Consider the following 22,200-nt stretch of genomic DNA (forward strand, 5'->3'; position numbering starts at 1 on the left):
CCCCCAGCCCGGCCTGGGCCTGCGGAGCCGGGGCGCCGCGCCCGAGCCGCCGCAGGAGGAAGGTGCCGCCGGAGGATGCGCCGCGGCGCCAAGGTCCCAGCCCGCAGAGCGTGACAGCCTCGCCGGTCCCCTCCCCTACCCCGCCGCGGCCCGCGGGGGCGCCGAACCCGCTGCCTCTGGAGGCGCCATGTCCAAGATGCCGGCCAAGAAAAAGAGCTGCTTCCAGATCACCAGTGTGACTACGGCGCAGGTGGCCAGCAGCATCACGGAGGACACGGAGAGCCTGGACGACCCCGACGAGTCCCGCACCGAGGATGTCTCCTCTGAGATCTTCGATGTGTCGCGGGCCACTGACTATGGCCCTGAGGACGTGTGTGAGCGGAGCTCCTCTGAGGAGACCCTCAACAATGTGGGTGAGGCTGAGACTCCTGGGACGGTGTCCCCCAACCTCCCTCTGGATGGGCAGCTGGTTGCCTCAGCCCCAGGAGGGGCACCAGCTGCCAATGGGGGGGCTGTGCCGAAAAGCACTGCGGTGCCCCCAGTGGCCCTGGCCCCAGTGGCAGGGGGCAGCAGTGTCCAGGTTCTGTCCTCTGTAGCAGGAGCTGCTGCTCCTGGGACTGTGGCAGCAGCTGCATGTAGTTCACGCTTCAGGGTGATCAAGCTGGACCATGGCACAGGGGAGCCCTATAGGCGGGGCCGATGGACGTGTATGGAATACTACGACCGGGACTCAGACAGTGGTGGTGTCCTGTCTAGGACTGGAGATTGCATTAGACATAGCAGCACCTTTGATCAGGCTGCTCAAGAAAGGGACAGTGGGCTGGGTGCCACGGGAGGCTCTGTAGTGGTCTCGGCCGTGCCATCCTCAGCACACGGCTCTGAGTCTATAGCTGACAGCTCCCTTACTGCTGTGTCACAGCTGCTCCAGACAGAGAAAATGAACCAGCCCTCTCCACAGCAACCTAATTTTGTCATTGGGCAGCAGCAGCAGCCTGTAGGCGGGGCCATGCCACAAAGTACTGCTCAGCCCATGTATTCTGGGGCTCCAGTAGCAAGTCAGCAAATGCTGGTGCCACCGCAGCAATCCCAGCCGCAGGTAAATGCACAGGGCGTTGTACAGGCTGGACCCAACGGGAAAGGCATGCCACCGCCGAATGTAACAATCTCCCAGCCTAGCCTGACGGTACCACAGCAGCAGGTGCAGCCAGCAAATGTCCCTGTGAGTCAGCCTCAGCAATTTACTTATTCTCAACCCCAGATTCCTTCAGTACATCTACTGCCGACACAGCCTTCTGGCCAGGCAGAATACATGCAACACGTGACAGTTATGCAGTCTCAAGGAACTATCCCACAAGCTACTACAGGCTCTGTTCCAAGTACTGGGGCTTCCAGCCTTCCTGTGTGCCAGGTGGCTGCCCAGAATCCCTCACCAGTGGGAGCACCAATGATGGGCGTTTCACCCCAGCCTGGTGAAGCAGTGGGACAGGGGTCAGGATTAATGCAGAGTGGCCAGGCACCTCCTAGTCAGACAGCCATTCCCCAGCAAGGAGGTGTGGTGCAGCAAAACATTGGACCTACAGGGATTGTGCAACAGAAATCTATGACTCAGCATCAAATGGGTGGAAGTAGTCAAGTGTCTGGAATGCCTAGTGCTCCTCATGCCATAGTTTCTGGAGTTCAGAACGTGCCTGCAGTTGTGCCCGGTACAAGTGTGCCTAGTGTGTCTACCACTTCTGTTACTATGCCAAATGTCCCTGTTACTCTAGTTCAGTCACAACTGACCAGCCATACGTCTGTAAGTAGGAGTACCAGTGTTGTCCAACAACATGCTGGACATTCAGTAATGCAAGGCACTCCTAATGTACCTACAAATTTGCCACAGTCTAATATTGGACAGTTTCAGACTCAAACACAAACCTTAGCAGGTCAAATTGACGATACTAGAAGAAAATCAGAACCCCTACCTCAGCCACCACTTTCTCTCATTGCTGAAAATAAGCCTCACGTGAAGCCTCCGGTTCCGGACACTTTAACGAATCCTCTTCACTTACCTGCAAGTACTCCTATGAACAGTTTTGCCAGCTCTGTATTTGGCATATCTATTCCCGTTGATGGTGACGAAGACAGGTATGAAATATTTTATTACAACTTGAAAATCATTACCCTTTATTAATAATAATTTAAAAAGCTTAATTATCCTTTTGTATCAGGATTTCAGATAACACTGAAGAATGGTCATGAGGGCTAAGGTAATTATGGAACACCAGAAAAAAAGTAGATCAATAGTGAAGCTTATATGGATTCCTCTGAAATTGCTAGTCTTACATTTATGAATCTGAGGAACCCATGTTAGAGAGAAAATCTTGTGCCCAAATAATACCTGTTTCCAAGTAGGAGATGACTTCTCCTAAATTTTAGGTTATATGCAGCATGTATGTAAAGAAGTAACTCTTACTTTTCCCTCTTCTACTTCCACCGTCTCCCCCTTAGTGCCCACCCCCTTTCAGATGTTAAATCAGGTGAATGGTTTATCTAAATATCAAAATTGCTAGACTGCAATACAACTCTTGGTTATGTTGAAGAGATGGTGAAGCATTTTCTTAAATTAACCCTGCATCTGTCGGTTGTGAGGTAAAATAATGCCAACCAACTTTAAAAAAAAAAAAAAAAAAGTCACAAACTTCAACTGTAATGGCGGTTTAAATCACTGTGTGGAATATCTGCATTTTGAATTATTCCTGTTGTATGTATTATAGTTGAAATGTTCCAAGTTCCCTTGATGTGGCAATTCTCTAAATGGAATGAAAATGATGACCATTTCCTTTTTGGCATTGCCACGCATGGGGGGATCTTTTTTTTTTTTTTTTCCTTTCATTGATACACATGCAAGTCCAGAAATAATGAGAATGGAGTTTCTCTGTTAGGAACTGCCAGATTCTTATTGCTTTTAGGAAAGTGTTAAAATATGAGTCCGTTAACAAATGTCCTGTGTGACTTGAAAGAATTAGGACTTATTTTGATTGCAGATGAACTTTTAGAATCTTGACTGGTATTACTGCTGGATGAATGAATAATCTAAGGTAGTAAAATGTGGTCAGATTTGAAGAGTTTTCAGAGAAAGTAATGATCCAAGCATTGGAGATACTCTTGGAGAATCTTGCGTTACTAGCTTGCTTTATATCTTATACAACTTTTGACACAAATTTCTGCCTTCTCCTCAGTTTTGTGAAATATGCTTATCATTTCTTTGAAAACAGGAATAACCTTGTCATGGTAGGTAATATTTTGATATTCAAAGAACTGTCATGTAACTTTCACATTCCTTGGAAGTGTAAAAGTCTAGTTTACTCATAGTACTTCTGTTTAAACTTGCTGCAAATGGGCAGAGAAGTACAATGTGAATGTACTATGCATCTTATGAGATCTAAACCAAAATATGTTAGGCTTGATTCCACTAGCACTTGTCATAGTTGTTGCCTTTAATGATGTGTCTCTCTAGTATTTGGCTTCCCCTTTTAGAAGGCTGAGGTTTGCTTACTATTTTACAGGAACTCAGTATTAAATGTGAAATTACTACCTGCATATGATCTGATGTCCCATGGAAATCACAGTAAGAGTTTGGAGTACAGGTGATAAATGGGAGACTAATTGGATAATGACTTCAACACTTTGGGTATTCAAAATTATAACTTGCTCTCTGTTCATAAAAACTGGAAGTTATTGGATCCCTGGTAGCTTACCTCAAAAGATTATTTTTATAGATATCTTTACAGTATCAGGCTTTTACAAGGCCTCCTATCTGGATATTGTCTTGCTAGTCTTGTCTTTGAGTCTTGTACTAGGATGCTTCTTCTAATTCAACAACTCCATGATTTGTCTTTGGAAACATTAGAAATATTTCTGTCTTCCAAAATTACGGCAGTAGTAGTGTAGACTTATTCCATTCATAGTCTTGTTTTTAAGGCAAAAAAGTACTGTTTTCAGAAATAGGTTGTGACTTTGCAGCTGTATTTTGAATTCCTGCCTTAATTGTGATTTCTAGTGTCCTGTAGTATACCCCAACTCCCGTTTCTCAAGATCCTCATACTTTTCAGTGATAGACTCCTACTTGGTGTGACATCCAAGTAGAATAAATGTTTGTTGTATACAAAAATTTTTTCCTTAGTCTGTGCAGTACAAGAGAGCTGTTTGATGTTTGTTTGTTTTTTTTCCAGGGATGATACAGGATGTCCCTCCAAGTCCATCTTTTCTTTCAGCTGTTTGAAGTTCTCTTCCTTCTTACTTTATAGAGTATAAACCAAAGCTCCATTTCCACAAATAATTCTCTGTGGAGTGGGATGTGAGTGAGGCTGTGTGAAAATCTTCCCAAATGGAATACCTTGCAGGGCTGAGGTGTAAGAAAGTAATTGACTTAGGCAACTTGGTTCCCTACATGAAGCACTTGAAAGTATATGGTTGGTAAAGTAAGGTTATCATAACTGGGAGAGTACATAAAATGATTCTTATAATCTTTTAATGTGATAGTTCTGCTTATGGGTGGCACTGCCATTTCTTCTGTGTTGTCACTTCCCCATTTGCATCTTTTGCACAGTAATAGAGGGCAAGAGACACTTCCTACAAACTAGGTAAAAGCTTGGTTAAAAGTAAGTGAGGGAGGAAACTGTTGGCTTTGGCAGACTGCTATAATATCTGAATATTTGTTTCCTTCCCACCCCTTTTTTGTATTTGACAAATATAATAGGTAACAGTATGTCTTAAATTTGTCTATGGATGTACACATACAAACATTGTGTGTCAGAGCCTGATCAAAACTTAGCAGTTCATTGGGTTACTATAGCTAATACATGCCAATTTCTCAATGCCACACAGTAGTGCTATGTAGCCACCTTCAGTGGACCTAGTACCCTGTACTTGGTCATGAGACTGAAGCAAGGTGCAAACTTGTCTTTAAGGTGCTACTGTGCCCATACAATTACTGTTTGTGGGATTGGGGCAATATTAAATGTAGAAAGGCAGAAATCAGAGTACTTAAAAGTCAACTCTTAACTTATATGACTTTTGCTCCTTGCTGTTCGAATAAACTTTGTGAATCTGAACTCTCACAAGGTTCACAGGTCACTTTGAACAGTTAGCAAGCTATTTAAGGGTGTGTTCACACATACTAACTTTCTGACAGTTAAGCCCACTTAACTTTTTAAAGTTACGGAATCAAAAAAAATTAGGGTTGGAAGGGACCTCAGGAGGCTATAGCCCAACACCTTGTTCAAAGCAGGACCATCCCCAACTAGATCATCTCAGCCAGGGCTTTGTCTAACCCGGTGTTAAAAACCTCCGAGGGTGGAGATTCCAGAACCTCTCTGGGTAGCCTGTTTCAGCATTTTACTACCCTCTTAGTGAGAGAGTTTTTCTTAACAACCTCAACTTCCCTTGCTGCAACTTTAGACCATTGCTCTTTGTTCTGTTATCTGCCACCACCGAGAACAGTTTAGCTCAAAGCTAGACTGAGCTTAATCGACTTAACTGTCAGAGCATACCCATGTATATGGAGCAGAGTTGGCTTAAATGCGGTGCAGTACTCTGGGGTATATTGTATTGAGTCTCATTAGTTAAGTTGACTTAGCTCACAAGATGGCTGTCACCATGCCAAAGGAGCTGATGTGGCTGAAATTAAGTCGAATTTACAACGTGTGTACACACCCAAAGAGATCACTTTTGAAAAAATGTAAGTGAACCACATTAACTGCACAGACTTCAGTGGAGATTGTATGCAGCAAAAAAAAACAGCTTGCATTCCTCTCCCCCCCTTTTTCCCCCCCCCATAATAATAGTGACAGTAAGTAGAAAATTCATTCAGTAGACTGACAGTGTAACAGAATGTATCAAAATCATTCAATACTGAATCCCAGTCTAAATTATGGTGCATGTGCTGATGTATAAATTTAGAAATACTCACTTCCTTTAAATAACAGCACAGCTTCCAATGATGTCAACAGAAAGCTTATTAAAAAAAAAAAAAAAAAGGTCAAGGGGAGAATATGGCCTTTGTGTAGTTAACTTCTATTTCTTCAGTACCTTCTCAAGTTCACTATCACTTGGTGAGAAAACGTTCACTTGGAGAATGACTGCTCTTTTGTCTTGTTTGTTTCTGTTCTCTTTTCTCTGTGTTGTTTTTCCCCTCTCCTCTTTTCAGCCACTTAGATTCCAGCCCCCAGAGGAGACTTTGCTCCCACCCATTTTAGCAGATAAAATGATCAGCTGTGAACTAGTTCATGTAGACCCTGATGTCCTCATTGGACTTGGAATTGACACCTTAATATAATTAATAAGACACTAAGGGGCATCACATTTTGAAAATTAATGTTTCAGGCTGTATGCAGATTCTGGAAATTAAGACTGAGTTAATTTACCCTTGGCTCATTTGGAGGGTTTACTTTGCACCCAGTGTGGGCTAGGAGCCCTAAAGTGTGAAGGCTTAGTTTTTAAACAACCAGAATATTATATGGACCATGTCAGATGCTTCCCATGAGATAGATTGAACACATGGGCCAGATGCTTACCCTTGGTCCAACACCTCAGATTAAATGTCAGTCTTCACACAGTACTTGTAACTCAATAAAGAATGATCTCAGAAAGAATGTCCATAAATACTGGTTCCTCAAGGAATCCTGTGTAGCTCAAATGGGCTTTGGTTTATTTTGTAAACAGCTCATCATTTGCCTTAAATCGCTAAATTTTCTTTAAGTTTAAAATGTACAGTAATCCCACCCTCTTTTTAAATTTACACTTCTGGTATACAGAGGTAGGGAGAATCTGTACAAAGGATGACACTTTGAGAAAGGAAGGAAGGGAGAATACCTGTATTGTTATGGTTCACTACCAACTAAGTCTTTGGCAGTAATATGTGTGGTAGCTTAGAGTGTAGACTACTTTGGATCAGTTTATTGTTTAGAGAAGGTTTTCCACATCACCAAAAAACTGTTAACCTAGCTGAACAGCCAGGCAAGTTATTTTATAAGATGTTTGTAGCTAGTCCTACTGTTGACCTTATGAATAATGAGGAAATGATTAGTCAGGAAATTTCATGTCAGGGGGAAAAATAGAAAAAAGTATGCAACAAAGGTTTTTTTTAAACCTGATTTTGGCACTTGAAGCTAGAAAACATTTGCCAAAAGAGAGAGAAGCTCTAGGCTTCAGGTTCCTTTTCGTAACTTGCATAACAAATAGTTTTAGTTCCTGTTCTTCTCCAAATGAGGCCATGGGTGGTATAAAATGGAACAATACACGTGGATGGAGGAAACAGTACCTTTGGGGCAGTCATAACTGTCTGAACTACTACATGATGTTTCTATCAAATACTGAGGAAGAGATGTCGGGGGGAGCTGGGAATCAAAACACCCATCTTGGCTAACTTTCTGTTTTATACTGAACTTAATATATGGCACAAAATAAAGCACCATGTCATCTTAAAATCACAGTAATGGAGTATTAGACTTGTAGAGGTAGAGAATGCAGCATATTCTAATGCTGAAATTTATCTATTGGATTTGAACATACCAGCTGGCTTAATATTGCATTTTGGCTCTTGTAATATATGTTGCCACTTAAAAGAATACATTACTGAGAAAGCTTGTTCAAACCTCCTACATGTTTGGCAGCCTTTGGGGGCAAAATATTATGAGGCATGTTGGAAAAGGAGCAGTGTAGATCATTTTCCAAAGATAGCTGACCAGTGTGAACTGTACAGGCTATATTCCAGGAACTCTAATGAATGGCTGCAATTGTGAACTGTCAACTACAGCAGCTAGACTGTTGAAAACCTGATTGTAAGGACCTCTTCACGGAATATATCTCTCCATTCAGCTAAATGGTTTATTTGTATAGTGTGCTAATTGTTGCTGATAAAGTATTATAATTGGTAAAAACTGAGCTCTTGAGACTTCATTCATAATATAAGAACAAAACCTGCCATGGACATTAACATAACTTTGATAAGGGCCTCTTTATATCTTAGTCAGGGTGCATATTATATGCTCTATTCCATCAGAAAAATAAAAGGATTATGCAAATAGGAATCAGTAGGCAGTACTTGAATTGTACTGTTATTGAATACTATCCCATTCTTGCTTTCTTCATAAGCATACTGAGACTCCTTAAACTCCACCACAGCTGCACATCTTAAATGTTTCAGCCTTTCCAGTCAAGGGTCCTGTCTAAGCAGAGGTGAAGGGAGTGTTGTAGAAGCAGGCCAGAGCCAAACATAGGCAAGCCTTCTTTCAGACCATAAGTATCTTCAGGTGCATAAATGCTTCCTTTGGTTCAGCGGTTCTCAAAACTTTTTTCTACGAGGACCCATGTGTAAACATCAGTGGACAGTCCCAACCCAGTGCGCCTCACTCCCGACCCACTGCCCCCCAGTCCCTTTGTGTGAGGGGCTCAAGAGTGGAGTGGTGTGTGGGACAGGGCCTGGAACTCTGGCAGTCTGCAAAGGAAAAGCCACGGTTTTCTGCATTTTTCTCCTCTAAAGGAGAACCCATTTTTAAAGTTTGTTCACAACCCTTTTGATACATTCTTGCAACTCACTTTTGGGTCATGACCCATGGGTTGAGAAACACTGCTCTAGTCCATTAAATGACCAAAACAACATAATTTGAAACTCATGTTTATTTGGAGCCAGGTTCCTAAAGTGAATGCTAAAGTCTGCAGTAATAAATGACATTCACATGCAAGTAGCATGTCATTTAACTAAATGAGATGGGAGAAATGAACAAATTTCCTTTTTATTTTCAGTAAAAAAGGGCCATTTAAGATGTTTCGGTTTCACAATACCTTCTGTAGGGTGAAAAACTTAACTGCAAAAATGGGATGTAGAACCCTCAACAAATACTTAAAATAAAATTGCCAACCTGAATACTCTTAAATTGAGTAACACACTTCAGTATTTCATGGTAGAGCATCTTACTGGATCCTGGAGTTCCTAACATTTCCGTTTTTGGTTTTCCATGATTTTTTAAAGGGTATCTGTAACCAATAGGAAAACATGGAAGTTGAGTCGAGTGCTGCTAAATGAACAAAGTAAAACAGCCTATTTCATGGACAGGACTTAAATATGCTGGCTGCGGTAGGTGCAAGTTAAACTTTAAAATGTATGGAGTACGCCCGAAAAATGCCACTTTGTCTTTTTAACTTATTATTTCTGATAGCTTTTTTGTGCTTAAATACTACAAATCTTTAATCTTCATTCACTAATGGAATCAAAGTACTTTTCATTACTATTAAAAAAAGGTAGCCACTTCCCTGAGAGAGAAATATAGCACCTATTTCATGGAAGCTGTTTTGAACGAGAAAAATGTAGTTTCTTTTGGGGGTGGGTTGTAGGTTGGAGAAGGTGCATATAAAGTGTCTGAGAATGTAGGTGGTCAAAATTTACCTATCAGACCTGGAATATAGCCCAGAATGTAAGAACTGAATAATAATGTTTTTGAGACATGCTGTAGATTTTTTGTTTTTTTTATGACCACAGGTGGCATTGCAGTGAAAAAGAAATTGCAAAAGAAAAATTAACACCCCCCTCCCAACCTAGCACTTTTAGGAAGAAACTACAGTTTCATTGTAGTCAGTGGTTCTGATAATTTCCCATATTAAGTTATAAATTGAATCCCTAGTTTTTATTCATGGTGAAAAATTATGTAAGTTCTGTGCTTGCTGTATGTCAACAAGCATTGATATTCAGTAAGAAACTTCCTATGAATCTCTTCCAAAAGTGTGTGAACCTGTACTTTTAAGGTAGTATGAAACTTCAGCAAACTTACTACAAACACTAAAACAATGTGACGGTTTGTTTTTTGCTATTCTGGAAAATACATCTAGATCATGTACTCTGCAGCAGTTGATACCCTTTCTTTAACTGTGAGTGAGTTGAGGTAAATGATTTGAGGTATTAATATTGAAGTGGTCCTAGACGTAATTCTTCTAGATCCAGGATAACTACTAGTGCAGTGTAAGGCTGGTTTTCCCTTCCCCCTCTTCCATCCAGCCTGCATACTTTATGAACTCAAAAAGGATCTTTGAGTGAATGAATAGTACATTTTGCTATGTAGATAAATTACATCAACCTAACATTAGATCAGCAGCTTTGCTGTTGGCTTATCCTGTTGCTGCATGAAAGACAGCATTGAAAATCACCAAGAATCTGATTGTTGCTGTTTGTTGTGAGATCATAAGAATTCCATATTTTTAGAGGTTATGAGAGAATGCATTGTCACTGGCATATCATGTCCCAGCTCTGTTTTGTGAGCTCTTCCTGCAACTATCGGGTAGGGAAATTTCTAGACTACTTTTAGTGATAGAAAATTGTTTTCTCTTCCCAAGTGTGGTGATAGCTAGCCAGCGTGTGAGTTTGTCTGCTGATATATTTATTAGGGGTTGTGAACTGAAGCGAAGATGCAGTCCAAAAGAAACAGGTTAGTTTTGTTCTTTGTCTGAGGGAGAAGTGGGATGGAAAGATGGTTGTACATGTGGAATGGGAAAAGCAGATGAAGATCGGGTTGGGACTTACTGCACAATAGCGTAATGATGTCTTATGGTCTTTTGGGACAGGATGATGGCATTATTAGGGTGGAGACATCTTGACATCTTGTTTTGACTTCTTGGAATATTCGATTCAGCTCTTGGATTGTAGGTGACTGAGTGTCAGTGGTGGAGGTGGACACAATATAACAAAACAGGAGTTGGGGGAGGGCCTGTTTAATCATCAACACTACTGAAACAAAATTGATGTCTTCAATGTAAACAATCTTAGGTCATGGCTGACATTCACAAGTTTAATTTCTAATGAACGAAGTATGACTGAAGTATTGAAAGTTGTGAAAAATGTACGGTTCTTAATATTATGGGGAACATTATTGTTAATTTCTCTAGTCTGTTTTATATTCTGACTTCTGCTCATGTTTTTAAGCAGCAGTTTAGAAGTCTAGGGTTAACGCAAGTCAAATCTGCACTGAAAATGAGTATCAAGTTTTAGTATATAATGTATATCTAGAACTTCTCTGCATGACTAGAGGGGCAAGAGAGAATAGTAGTTCTAGCTGTAATGAATACAAAATAAGAATTCGGATTTAGTACATATTCTGCCATCAATGAAGTAGAAACTTATTGGATTTATGGGTTAAAGGTAGATGTAATAAAGCATGGGAAGGGCAGAAGCAGATGTCATTGGCAAGTCTGTCACTGATTTCAAGTAGGTGTCTGGAAGATGTCCGAGCCCTGTATGATTCTTCAAGAGACAGGATCCAGGAATTTGAGAGGTTTTGGGCTGATGGCCTTCAGGACAGAGAGGGTTATGCCTTAGAATTCTTCTCTTGAAGATGTTTTGATATTCCTTATGTCCTGCTGCCAAAGGAAACAACAGACTATATGGTTATAAATCATCTGTACAAATACTACACACAGAACATTTCAGGAAATTTTATTCTCTCATTCAAGAAGAATTCAGCAAAGGCTTTCTGTTTATGGATAGAAGCTTGTTAAACCAGAAGCTTCCCTCCTTCAAATGTTTGTGCATCGAGGACAGTGGAGTGTAGGATACAATCTAAAAAGAGATTGAAAGTAGCCACCTGATGGGTTTTTTGGGGAGTTTTTTTATCTGTACTTTGAATAAATTCAACACCTTGGATATGCAGCTCTCATCAGATGTGGTTTTGGCCAGCAGATTCTGCACACTGTTGCTCAGTAGGCCAGTAGCTAAATTCTTACACATTCATACTACTTCTTCCTTGGTACATGTTGCTTTTGGACACCTCCCTGCAATATGTTGATTATCCTTGAACATAAGAATAGGAAAATCTATCTTCAGTTTCTGGAAGCTTCCTTATTCCTAGCAGGAAAGTATGTAGATCAATCCACCTGACAATAAGAATAAATAATGCTGGGTTGTGTTTTATCCACATTAAGACTTCTCAGGCCCCTCTTCACTAGAAAGTATTTATGTATCCATCTTCTGTGATTATAACCTGTAAGTTTAGTTTTTGGTATTGGCTACGTGAAGCACCTTATCTTTATTACTGGTAGATTTCTAGAATATGGTCACTCCCGGTTTGACTGATGTTGCTTCCAATGAGATACGTACAGACAGAACAAGACCTACTCTAATAGATCAGTAGGCTTTCCTGCTGCTGGAGGGAAATTCTGGGAAGTGAATATGCTACATTAATATAGGAAAGCTGCTTTAACTAAAATGCTGGGTGTTTTTAGAAAGCTCTTTTCAGCAAGCTTGCTCACTACACTTCTGGAAAAATGTAGTTTTCATTTATATGTTCATGCATACTACCTGCTTCTTAGACTGAACGGGCAAAGAAAATGTTCTCGGAGCTCTTCATAAACTTCATTTTGTGGTCCATATTTGGTGTGCGTAAAGATATAAACTATACTAGCAGCAGCATACAAGTCGTAAATTGACTGAAATATTCCCACAAAAGTGGCATATCAGACAAAGTAGATGCTATCTTTGACTTGTATAGCACTGATTTCCCTACTACTTACCATCCTCCACCCCACTTTCTTTTCTTTATTAGATTTGCATTCTCCATGTCCAGTACCAATTGAATTAAATATATTTTACTGTTGCCTTTTTAAGACTTAACTGAGCAGAATTAATATATCATCTTTTTAGTTGTTAGCAATGAGAAACGAATGTAAAAAAGGCAAAACAGGATTTGTTGAGTATTTTAAATGTTCCAGTACACTTCCCTGCTCCAAACTGCAGAATGGTTGTTTCTGTATACTGATTGCAGTTGCATTCCTTAATTTATTTAATGCTTGTTCTTCATGCTGCTTCAAGTTTTGGTTACAACAAACAATGGCATGTATTCTTTTATTATAAACCAGTTGTACTTAATGCTTTAAATCATGCATCATGGAATAGCTTAGTGGTCTTTTTTAATTTGAATTTCAAAGAATTGTAGAATCACTTTCAGCCCAGGTTTTTCTTTTGCCCATGTTACTGATGTAACCAAGTAAGGCTTACTTCTCTAAAAATGAACTCTTTCTTTATATGAGAAGATCTTTAACTATCAGTGTAAAAAAAACTTTCCAGGAGTGAACCTAACCAGTGGCTCATGGGTGGTATGCTGCCCATGAGGACCCTCAAATACTGTCTATAACCACAGGAAATTAAATGTTTAAAGTCTACGTTGATGAAGAAAGCACTGTATGATATCTACAACGTGTTACTTGCTTGGTATTAGGCAAGTGAAGGTGGGGAACTGCTGCTTTAAAACAAATATGCGCCACTGCACCTTGCACTCTTTCAGATAGGTAAACAGTTGAATTCCCCAGCTTTTTGTTTAAATGCTTGGGTCTCATCTTTTTCCCCATCAGATGGAGCAAAAATAGTACCCTGGGCAAGCTTATGTTCTGGAGCATATTATTTGACAGGATGCAACAACAGGCAGAAGTGAAAACTCCCAATTCAGCATTTAATAATCCTGTCTTATTGCACAATGGCAGTCGAATGAAATCCCCCTCCCTGTAAAGAAAAGGCCTTTCAGATTTTCAGATATTAAATTAAAATTTAAAACTTGTCCTTTGTAAAAGCTAACTTTCAATCCCAGTTGATAACGAAGGTCCATGTTTGTGACATGCCCCTGGAATAAAAGGAAAAAAAGCAGTTAACTTTAGGTCCATTCTTGGGTAGTAAACGTGCTGGATCAGGCGAACTGCATCGGTCTAATAATGGTATGCATTAAAACAGCTAATCTGGTCTCTTTGACTTTGTGTTCATCTTGTACCAAAATAGACCCTTCATGCTTGGTTGCTTTAATTTTCCTGCAAGTAGGAATGCATATCGTATCTCCCTTCACATGTAACTTGCAACACCGAGGAGAAAGATGTTTGACCCCTGGTGGGGGAGGGAACCAGAGTTGCTAGTAAACAGAGCTGGGCTTCAGCATTTACTACTTGAGACTCTCTCTCTTTCTTTCTCTCTCTATCTCAGGTTTTTTAAGCTTAAGACAAATGGATTATCAGCTTGCTGTTCTGTAACTGTGTTTTTGAATGTCCCTCAGCACCTAGATAATGAGTATTTAAGAGGTAACAATCCAAGGCTGGTCCTCTTCTCCTCCCAACCCCTTTCCCATCTTTTTTATGACTCCAGCCTTTTGGTCATACTAGGGTTCCCTTTCCAGTTTTTGAAAGTCTGTCTCTTCTGTGCCTTCTTCTCCCCCCCTCCCCCATAATAGTTAAAAAATGTTGTAAGTTTAAATAGTGCCTCATCCTCAAAATAGATAAGGGAAATAAGAGAGCTGATGACAGCATCTCCAGGGACCAAGCTTGCAAGGAGAGAATTTGGCTTTTTAGTGAACTTCCTTATGCTGCATATCCCCCTTCCCCCCCCCGTTTCATATTTTCTCTCTTTTAGAGACCATATGATTTTTTTTTTTTTGACAGGGTAGGACCTTCACCAGCATCTTGCTGTCAGACGTAGGAGGGCTGATGAGAACTACTAGATGGAACTTAAGTTTCCTTGCTGAAGCGAAACATAGTGGTGCAAAGTTAAAGGCAAATAGAACTGTTCAGGACCTGTGCTCCTGGCATTGCCCTGAGCAGTTTCAAAATAAGAGACTTCCTGGTTCCCTGGGTAAAGCAACTTTATTCAGTGTAGGTGCTTAATTTTCACAGTTTCTGAAGGCAGTTGGAGGAAGTAAGGTCTTAGCAGTCACTGTTGTTTCAAGACGCTGTTGTTGGTGTCTGCAGAAGATAGACGTTTTGCTGGGGAGGAGGGAAGAGTTGGGCCCTCAGTATCTAAAGATCAGACTTGGTCAATTTCTTCAAATGTCTTCAGTTTTAAAAACCATGAGATACAAAAATCCCACCACAATTTTTACATATTTTTTTTGTTTTATGTTGTTTTGTTTGTTTGTTTTTTGGGGGGTAATTGGTATTGGAGCTAGATGGCTCTTTCACTCCATAAAAAAAAAAAAATCTTTTGCAGCTTCAGTTGGAAAATACTGTATTTTTATTCTACAGAAATAAGAAATCCTTCCATGGAAAATTGTAAAGATTTTCTGCTGCTTAAATTCAGTTGGAAGGCTACTACTTGTCATACCGTAGTATAACTAGAGATCACAATTCTGAGAAGTTTTGAGATTTTATTTTCTACTTATAAAAATGTGAAATCTACAGTATTCTAAATTCTTGTTGGCAGTTGCAGGGCAGTGCTGTAAGTAGGATGGATTTCTAAAGAAGTGCTTGCTGATGAGTTATGTAACTGTCAACTTTTAATAAACAGAAGGAACCACCAGTTTTTGTTTTCTGTTTTACTGTCTTGCAAATGGAATTGCTAAGTGAAGGTTGATTTATTGTTCACTGACTGCAACATGAAAAGGATGGGTATCTAAATAAAAGGAAAGTGAAACATCCTTTAGGTAGAAGAAGAGGAACAGAGAGAATTTGGATATTAAATTAAATTTTCCTCCTCTTATGCCCTAAATGCTGCTATAATCTCGTGATGATCTTGTACAACTTAATTGGCTTAGTTGTTAAAACCATTCATACCTGATGTTTCATCTGAAGGCCAGATGTCACCAACGTCTTTGTTCCAATTGTTGGCTGCTTACGTGACACTGCAATCTCTTCTTGCTTGTAAGTTCAACTTAACTTGCATTTCTTATCCGAAAATCGTGAATTTTATTTGTTATTCACTTATGGTCAGTATAAATAGTCAACACCTTTTGAGACTAACAATGTTAAAGTAAATAAAAAAACCCTCCTAAAATTAAACTTGCAGTAAAACTCCACAGTGTCTGTTAGTGTACAACAGCATGATACTGATGCTTTTCTTCAATATGTGGTCTCCCTCTCTCCTTGGGCTTTCTTTGCCTATTTCAACTTTGGGTTCCTCATAGATCAGTAAACCTTTTTTTTAAATGGATGTGTACCTACCAGAGGAACATGTTATGGTGCCTGTCTTCTGATGACACACAGGAAACAGAAACATTTCATGTCGTTTTACCTACTGTGTCATGTTTCTATTCTAGTTGTCATTTCAGGGCAGACACTTGTTTCCAGTATGAAGGTAAATACTGAGTGCTATACAACTAAGGTAAATAATTCTTAAAGACTCATTTATGCTGGTCTGCATTTTGTATACTTGAGTAAATTTTATTTGCAAAGAAAGAACAGTCCTATTTCTTTTCTTTTTTTTCCCCTCACTAGAAAACTTTCTGAAAATACGCTTTTTAATTTTTGGACTCTACCTGATATTCAGTTAAAATTTATAAACATGTAGTTCTTCCTTGCCAGTCTCTCTTTTTTCCGTAAGGGCCAGATTCTGCTTGCTGAAATTGCATGCAGCTCTTCTAGAAGCCACAAATTGCTTCTTGTCTTTTGAGCTGCTTTAATTAGTCATGTTCAGTTATGTATCAGTAGCTGAATGCTGTTCTTTCAGAGAGCTTCTTGGTGAAGAGAAACTGGTGCTGCATGCTCTGAATATCTCACTTAAGCCTTGATTACAGGATATCACTCCTCCCAATATTTGCACCTTACTTGCCTGTTTTCTGTGCTTCTGCATATGTGATGTGACTGTTCTGTGTTCATTGTTGGTTTTGTACAGTCTCGATAACTGAAGGAAATGAGCAGTGCATTTCAAGTGCACACCTTGCACATGGGCATGCTGATTTGCAGAGGCCAATACCTGCCATCCATAACTGAAGTAGTGTCTGACTGTCATATACCAGCTTTTTAAAAGATGGTGGTTTTGGACTCCTTTAGAATAAGTTCTCTTTTTTGCTGTGTTTTTAGTAAAGTTAAAATGCCAGTCAGATGAAAATAGCAATGTTTGTACTTTTATATAGAGTAAATTTCTGTAGCATGAAAGCTGTTCTTGGTATTCATTTCAGAAGTATTGGGGCATGTAATTCTTAATTAGAAAACAGACATGGAAATGGGTAAAGGAACTGGAATAGTTAAATGTGATCTCATAAATGATGGCTTGCTTGTGTTTTTTTAAAAAGCAAGCTGCTGAAAACTTACTGTGTGCCATTTTTTTGAGCCTGGTGCTGAGTTTCTAAGTTTATTGCTGGGAACATGTTTGTGAAAACAGGGTCATAAGAACTGATTATTTCATTTCCCTATCTAATGTCAGAAAAAGAAAAATCCAGTTTTAGGACATGACATGCTTCATTCAAATGAAGTTTCTACCTAATGGATAACCCAAACTTGTAGATCAGTCCAGTACACAACACTTGAACTTTTTATTTGCCAACACTGGGGGTGGGAGGTGGGGAGTGATTTGTGGGCTTGAAGAGAATTCCTAGAGGACCAGTCTTGTATCTGATTTTCTATATGGAGAAGAAGAGCGCATTTGAAAAATGGGACTTGATCTCTGAGTTGTCAGTAAAATGCCCTCTCTCTTGTCCTCCCTGCCGAAGCCTTTCTGGCTCTCCAGCTCCAACTCCGTGGAATTGTTTTGAGGGCCCAGCCCAAATGCTGGCCTCTGAGAATACTTTGAATACTGAGAACTTGGAGAATACTGACCATAAATAATGGTCAGCTCAGAATACTAGCTTGGTCTAACAGTAAATTACCTGTCTCTGGACAAGTCATTCAGAGCTACCTTTGAATACTTTTGTATTACAGCAAGTAACAAACAAAGCAGCTTTCAGGCCATGTTCTACTATTCTGACTCCATGTAAGAGAATAGGTAGTCACAGAGATCTCTATAAAGCTCAAGATTTTTTAAAAACAAAAATAAGATAACACTATGAACTTTTTTTTGGCAATTCTGCAATCCGTTTAACTTTTTTATGTGATCATAACAATAAGTATCTCAAGTACAATGCTGTAATTTAGAAATTAGTGTTGTACATCAGTCACCACTTCTTTTTTTGTTACTTCAGTTGTGGCTTAGTTCTTTTTTTCCTGTGGGGGAGTTCTTCCTGTCAAGTTCAAAGGTTTACCACCCCCCACACACCAGCAATCAAAATTTTATATTCTAGCAGAAGTTTGGAGTAGAACAATGAGAAGTGTTTTTTATGCAGTTTCTTAAATTATCCTCTCAGGTAGGGCTGCAGATAAATTCAGCATAAGGCAAATGTACTTTCAGGCCTTTTCATGTATTTGCATATTTGTACTTTGCTTTAAGAGTAGCTAACTTTTTAGGTTATTCGTTTTTAAAAATAGAAGCTTGTGAAATAAGGCTTTGTGGCTTAAACCATGACTTTTCATACTTAATGATGGTAAGAGGTTTTGACATGTTGCAAATAAATGTAGTCATTATTGGAAGCAGATGATTTTCTGTTTAAATTGCTTCCGGAGGAAGAGGGTTTTTTTGGTTTCTTTTTTTTTTTTTCTTTAGCACCTTTTATCTAATTAAACTTGTTTGTGTAGAGCTAAGAGCCATAGGACCTTGTCGGTAATTTAAGATATGAGAGGACATATTGTACAAAAGGTATCAAATACACAGGAAACATTAAAAATACTGTGTTCCTTGTATCTCTAAAGAAATGGCATTTAGATAAGACACTTTGCTACAGTGTTCCCAATTTTAAACGAAGTGGTGTTTTAATTGCTGAGGAAGGTGATGTTCCAAGTGTGAACACAGCACCAATATCTGTTGTCAGGCCAAATTTTTAAAAAAATGTTGTAGGGGTTGGTGGTCTAAAGACATGATTTCTGTCCTCCCCTGCCACACACACGCTTTGATTTGGTGTCTTCCATGGCTAAGGTATCAAATAAATCTTTTATTCATTTTCCTGTGGAATCCTGTGGGGATTTTTAGTATGATGGGTTCCAGAAGGTTTGAATACTTTTTGGAAGAGCTCTTGTGCCATTAAATTTAGGGAAGGGGAATTCCACCTAATCTGTCTATGCAGTAGTGTGTAAGAACTGGCTTGGGCTGTGCAGGCTTCAGAGTGGTGATCTTGGGAAGTCCTTTGGTTGAAGTGGGGAGGGGACTAGACTCATTAAGTCCCAAGATTAACCTCCGGGGTGGCTGTGGTGCCACCTAGTGGTGCCAGACCATTGAAGGGCTGTATCTGAGCGTTAGCCCCTCATAACATGGAGGGCCTCCCAGACACCCCACTCATGGCCTCCTGTCCTTTTAAGCCACCCCAAACCTTGGAGTTAACATAAACCCAAACAGAAACAAAACATGCAACTCTTCTTTACACTGAACATTCTAGTCTTTCCTAGCCACACAATTAACCATTAACTCAATGGTAGAGGCAAGTCATGTAGGATTTTCCAGGTGTTTATTACTTGTGTGTTCATAATTGGGGTACTTGAGAGATTCTGGCATCTGATGTACAGTAGAACAGGGTGCAAGGGCCAGTGAAGCCAGTGTGGGGTATGCATCAAAAGGACATAAAATATAAAGCTCTGGGAATGTTAACTGTAAAACACTGATTACTTTCACTGTATCTTTCCAGACTTTCTCTCTTTGCTTGTAAAATAGGAGTAATGCTACTTTACCTTTATTAGGGGTCTTGTAGAACTAAATTCATGTAATGTTTGTGAAAGTCTTGGGGTCCATATTGATGGGTATCATAGAAAACTTATGAGGAAACGAGAAATTATATATTCGGTACATGGCTTACAGGGCATTGGATTGGTGTGACTGCAGACCTCATGATGATTGTGTTGTTTTTTAAATAAAAACAATGGAATGCTTGCTACCTCCTGAGGAAGCACAGTTCACCTGTACACTGAATGAAGTAGGAGTCCTACTTGATAACATGCAGGGAATGTATAATCATTTAAAACGAGATAGTGCATTTCCACAAGGGGACTGATCTACAAGTCCCATACATTACTGTTGTAACTCTTTATTTTAACCTCAATGTAGTATTTTAGTACAAGACATTAATGTGATGGTTATGTTGATTATCTCAGATTAGGAAGTGGTATACTACTTTCAAACTGATGTGGGTTAGACTTGGAATCTAACTTTTTTTTTCAGTCATTGCAAGGCTGAAAGTGGAATAGTGTGGTATACAAAGTAAAGATGCCTTATCTTTCAGAAAATTACTCAAAGCCATGAAGGAAAAACTTCTTAACTATTGATTTGGAGGAGATCGGTGTTTTCTCCCTGGCTTGTATTTAACTGGGCGTATATTTATACTGAACTACACAAATAAATGCCTTCTGAGACTGTTCTGTGACTATACTTTGGTTCTTCATACTCAACATTGGGCAGGGACACCCAGGTTGTATTGGGGAAATTTTTTTTTCATTTTTGCTGAGACCTAATGCTTGAAGGTCTTTTTGAACTTTGATTCCATTGAAATAGAAGCCCCCCTCCCAACCCCACCTCCCCACCAACGATTTTTTCAAGTCTGGACTCCACTTAAGTGGTGACCAAACAGCAGATCACCTGATGGGGGAGTTGGATGTTGATAAGGGTGTTGACTGACAAATGAGACTAGAAGTCTGTATTAAAAAAAATAAAAAAATCACACTAGAGCATTGAAGGTCTGTGGAGAGTGATCAGAACCAGAATGCCAAGTTGTGCAACCGGTGAAGTGAGGGGAAGGATCCTGGCTTCTGTAGAGGAAACAAATCTCAAAGAATGCTTAACAGTCCTTAAAGAAACTGAGGAAGGAAATCGTAAGCAGGTGTTTATTTTGGATGATCTCTATCTCTTGTGCTCCCAGGAGTTCAGAAGGACTTGTAAAAGCAATCAATGCCTGTCTGCTTTAATAAGCCTGTGTTCCTGAGCAGTTGATTTAAACCACAAGAGCAGAATTTTGGGAACAGCTGTGCATAAGCTATTGGGCTGTCTTGGGGTGCTAGCAGTGGTCCCATGGGGACCTACAGCTGTACTATTTCTGGAAATGGGAGACTGTCATGGAAGTATGCCAAAAACAGAACTCACTAAGCATCTGGGCCCAGCATGTGTATTCAACTGTAGTGGCTTTGTAAATGTCTAGCAGCCAGGGTTCAACCAAGGGTGTGATGCCTGTCTACAAATGTAAGGATCCAGCCTTGGAGTCTTCTGTGTCCCGCTTGCTGTTCTTAGCCTCTTCATTGTGGCAGAACTTGGACCACAGTTCAGAGATCCATGGAAAATGATGTGTTTCAAAGTGAACTGATACTTCTGTTGGGGGCTGGGATATTGGGTGGCCTTTCAGGCTTTTCCTAGAAGGTGAAAATGCATGCATGTAAAGTGTATGTAAGCATAGGATTCAAATTATACACATTTCATAGTATTTTTTTTGTATTATCAGTAGTTCATAAGTAGATTTTTGTTGCAGCACCTCTGCATTGACCGCAATAGTTCAGAATGGTCTAGTGAAGGGATTGGCAGCCTTTGGCCTTTGGCCAGATCTGGCTTGCTAAGAGGCTTGATCAGTCCCTTGCTGCATTCAGTGGTAGGAGTATGCAAGCAGCACTTGGGGAGTGAGTGGGGGGAGCAGGGTGGAGGGGTGGAAGCTGGATTTCAATAGCATGTGGTGTCAGGGGATGGTAAGGGGAGCGGCAGCTGGGTCATAAGGGATAAGTTTTAGGGATGAGCCATATTACTTTATCCTGTCTTTGAAGAAAGGATTCCAGCCCCTGGTCTAGCTCTCATGGCAAAAGACTAAACATAGTTTCTGAAACTACCTCCTTTTATGGTAGTGCACAAACTTAAGACCATAGCAATTAAAACAGTGTTTCTCAGTTCTTCAGTCATGGCTCTGACTAGCCTATAAAAGTTATGTAAAATTGTGTATCTGCCATATTTTTGAGGGTGTTGGTCATGGCTGTGTTGGTCTAAGGACACAGGCAGACAAGGTTCTTGGGTGCATGTGATCAAAGATGTGACACTTACCCATGTAAAATTGTGTGAACCTTGAATCTTCCATGCCCCTTGACATTTTAGTTGTTTTCATAGGACTACATTCTAAATGAACTGGAAGATGAATTAGATTGAAGGGTATATAAAAAGGCTGTAATTTTTTCTGTTTGCTGTTTGAGTTGTCTCATGTCCATTCTCAATATTTTCCATTTGATTCTTGGATCTCCTAGGAATCCTTTAGCTGCTTTCTACCAGTCATTCCATTTGAACAACTTACATGAATCAAAGAACTTCTGGGACAGTTATAATTACTTAAATGCAGATTGCATACATGCTGAGGTTTGTGTGGACAGTTTTGCACTTGTGCAGATTTCTTGTGACTTATAAAAGGAGCATGTTCACTGCTTGCCTCTCAACCTGATTTGTATACT

General features: G+C 39.9%; 1 protein-coding gene across 1 annotated transcript in view; it reads left to right on the forward strand.

Annotated features, from left to right (window-relative positions):
* The first annotated feature begins 6 nt into the window (after window positions 1–6).
* TSC22D2 (TSC22 domain family member 2) overlaps window positions 7–22,200 on the forward strand; it is a 44,245-nt gene continuing 22,051 nt past the window's right edge. The window contains exon 1 of the mRNA XM_019532580.1: window positions 7–2,127. Coding sequence (XP_019388125.1) covers window positions 188–2,127 — 1,940 coding nt within the window. The 5' untranslated portion in view covers window positions 7–187. The remainder of the gene's footprint in view (window positions 2,128–22,200) is intronic.

The sequence above is a fragment of the Crocodylus porosus genome, unplaced genomic scaffold (assembly GCF_001723895.1).
Source record: "Crocodylus porosus isolate Cpor-Errol unplaced genomic scaffold, CroPor_comp1, whole genome shotgun sequence".
Classification (NCBI taxonomy): domain Eukaryota; kingdom Metazoa; phylum Chordata; order Crocodylia; family Crocodylidae; genus Crocodylus; species Crocodylus porosus.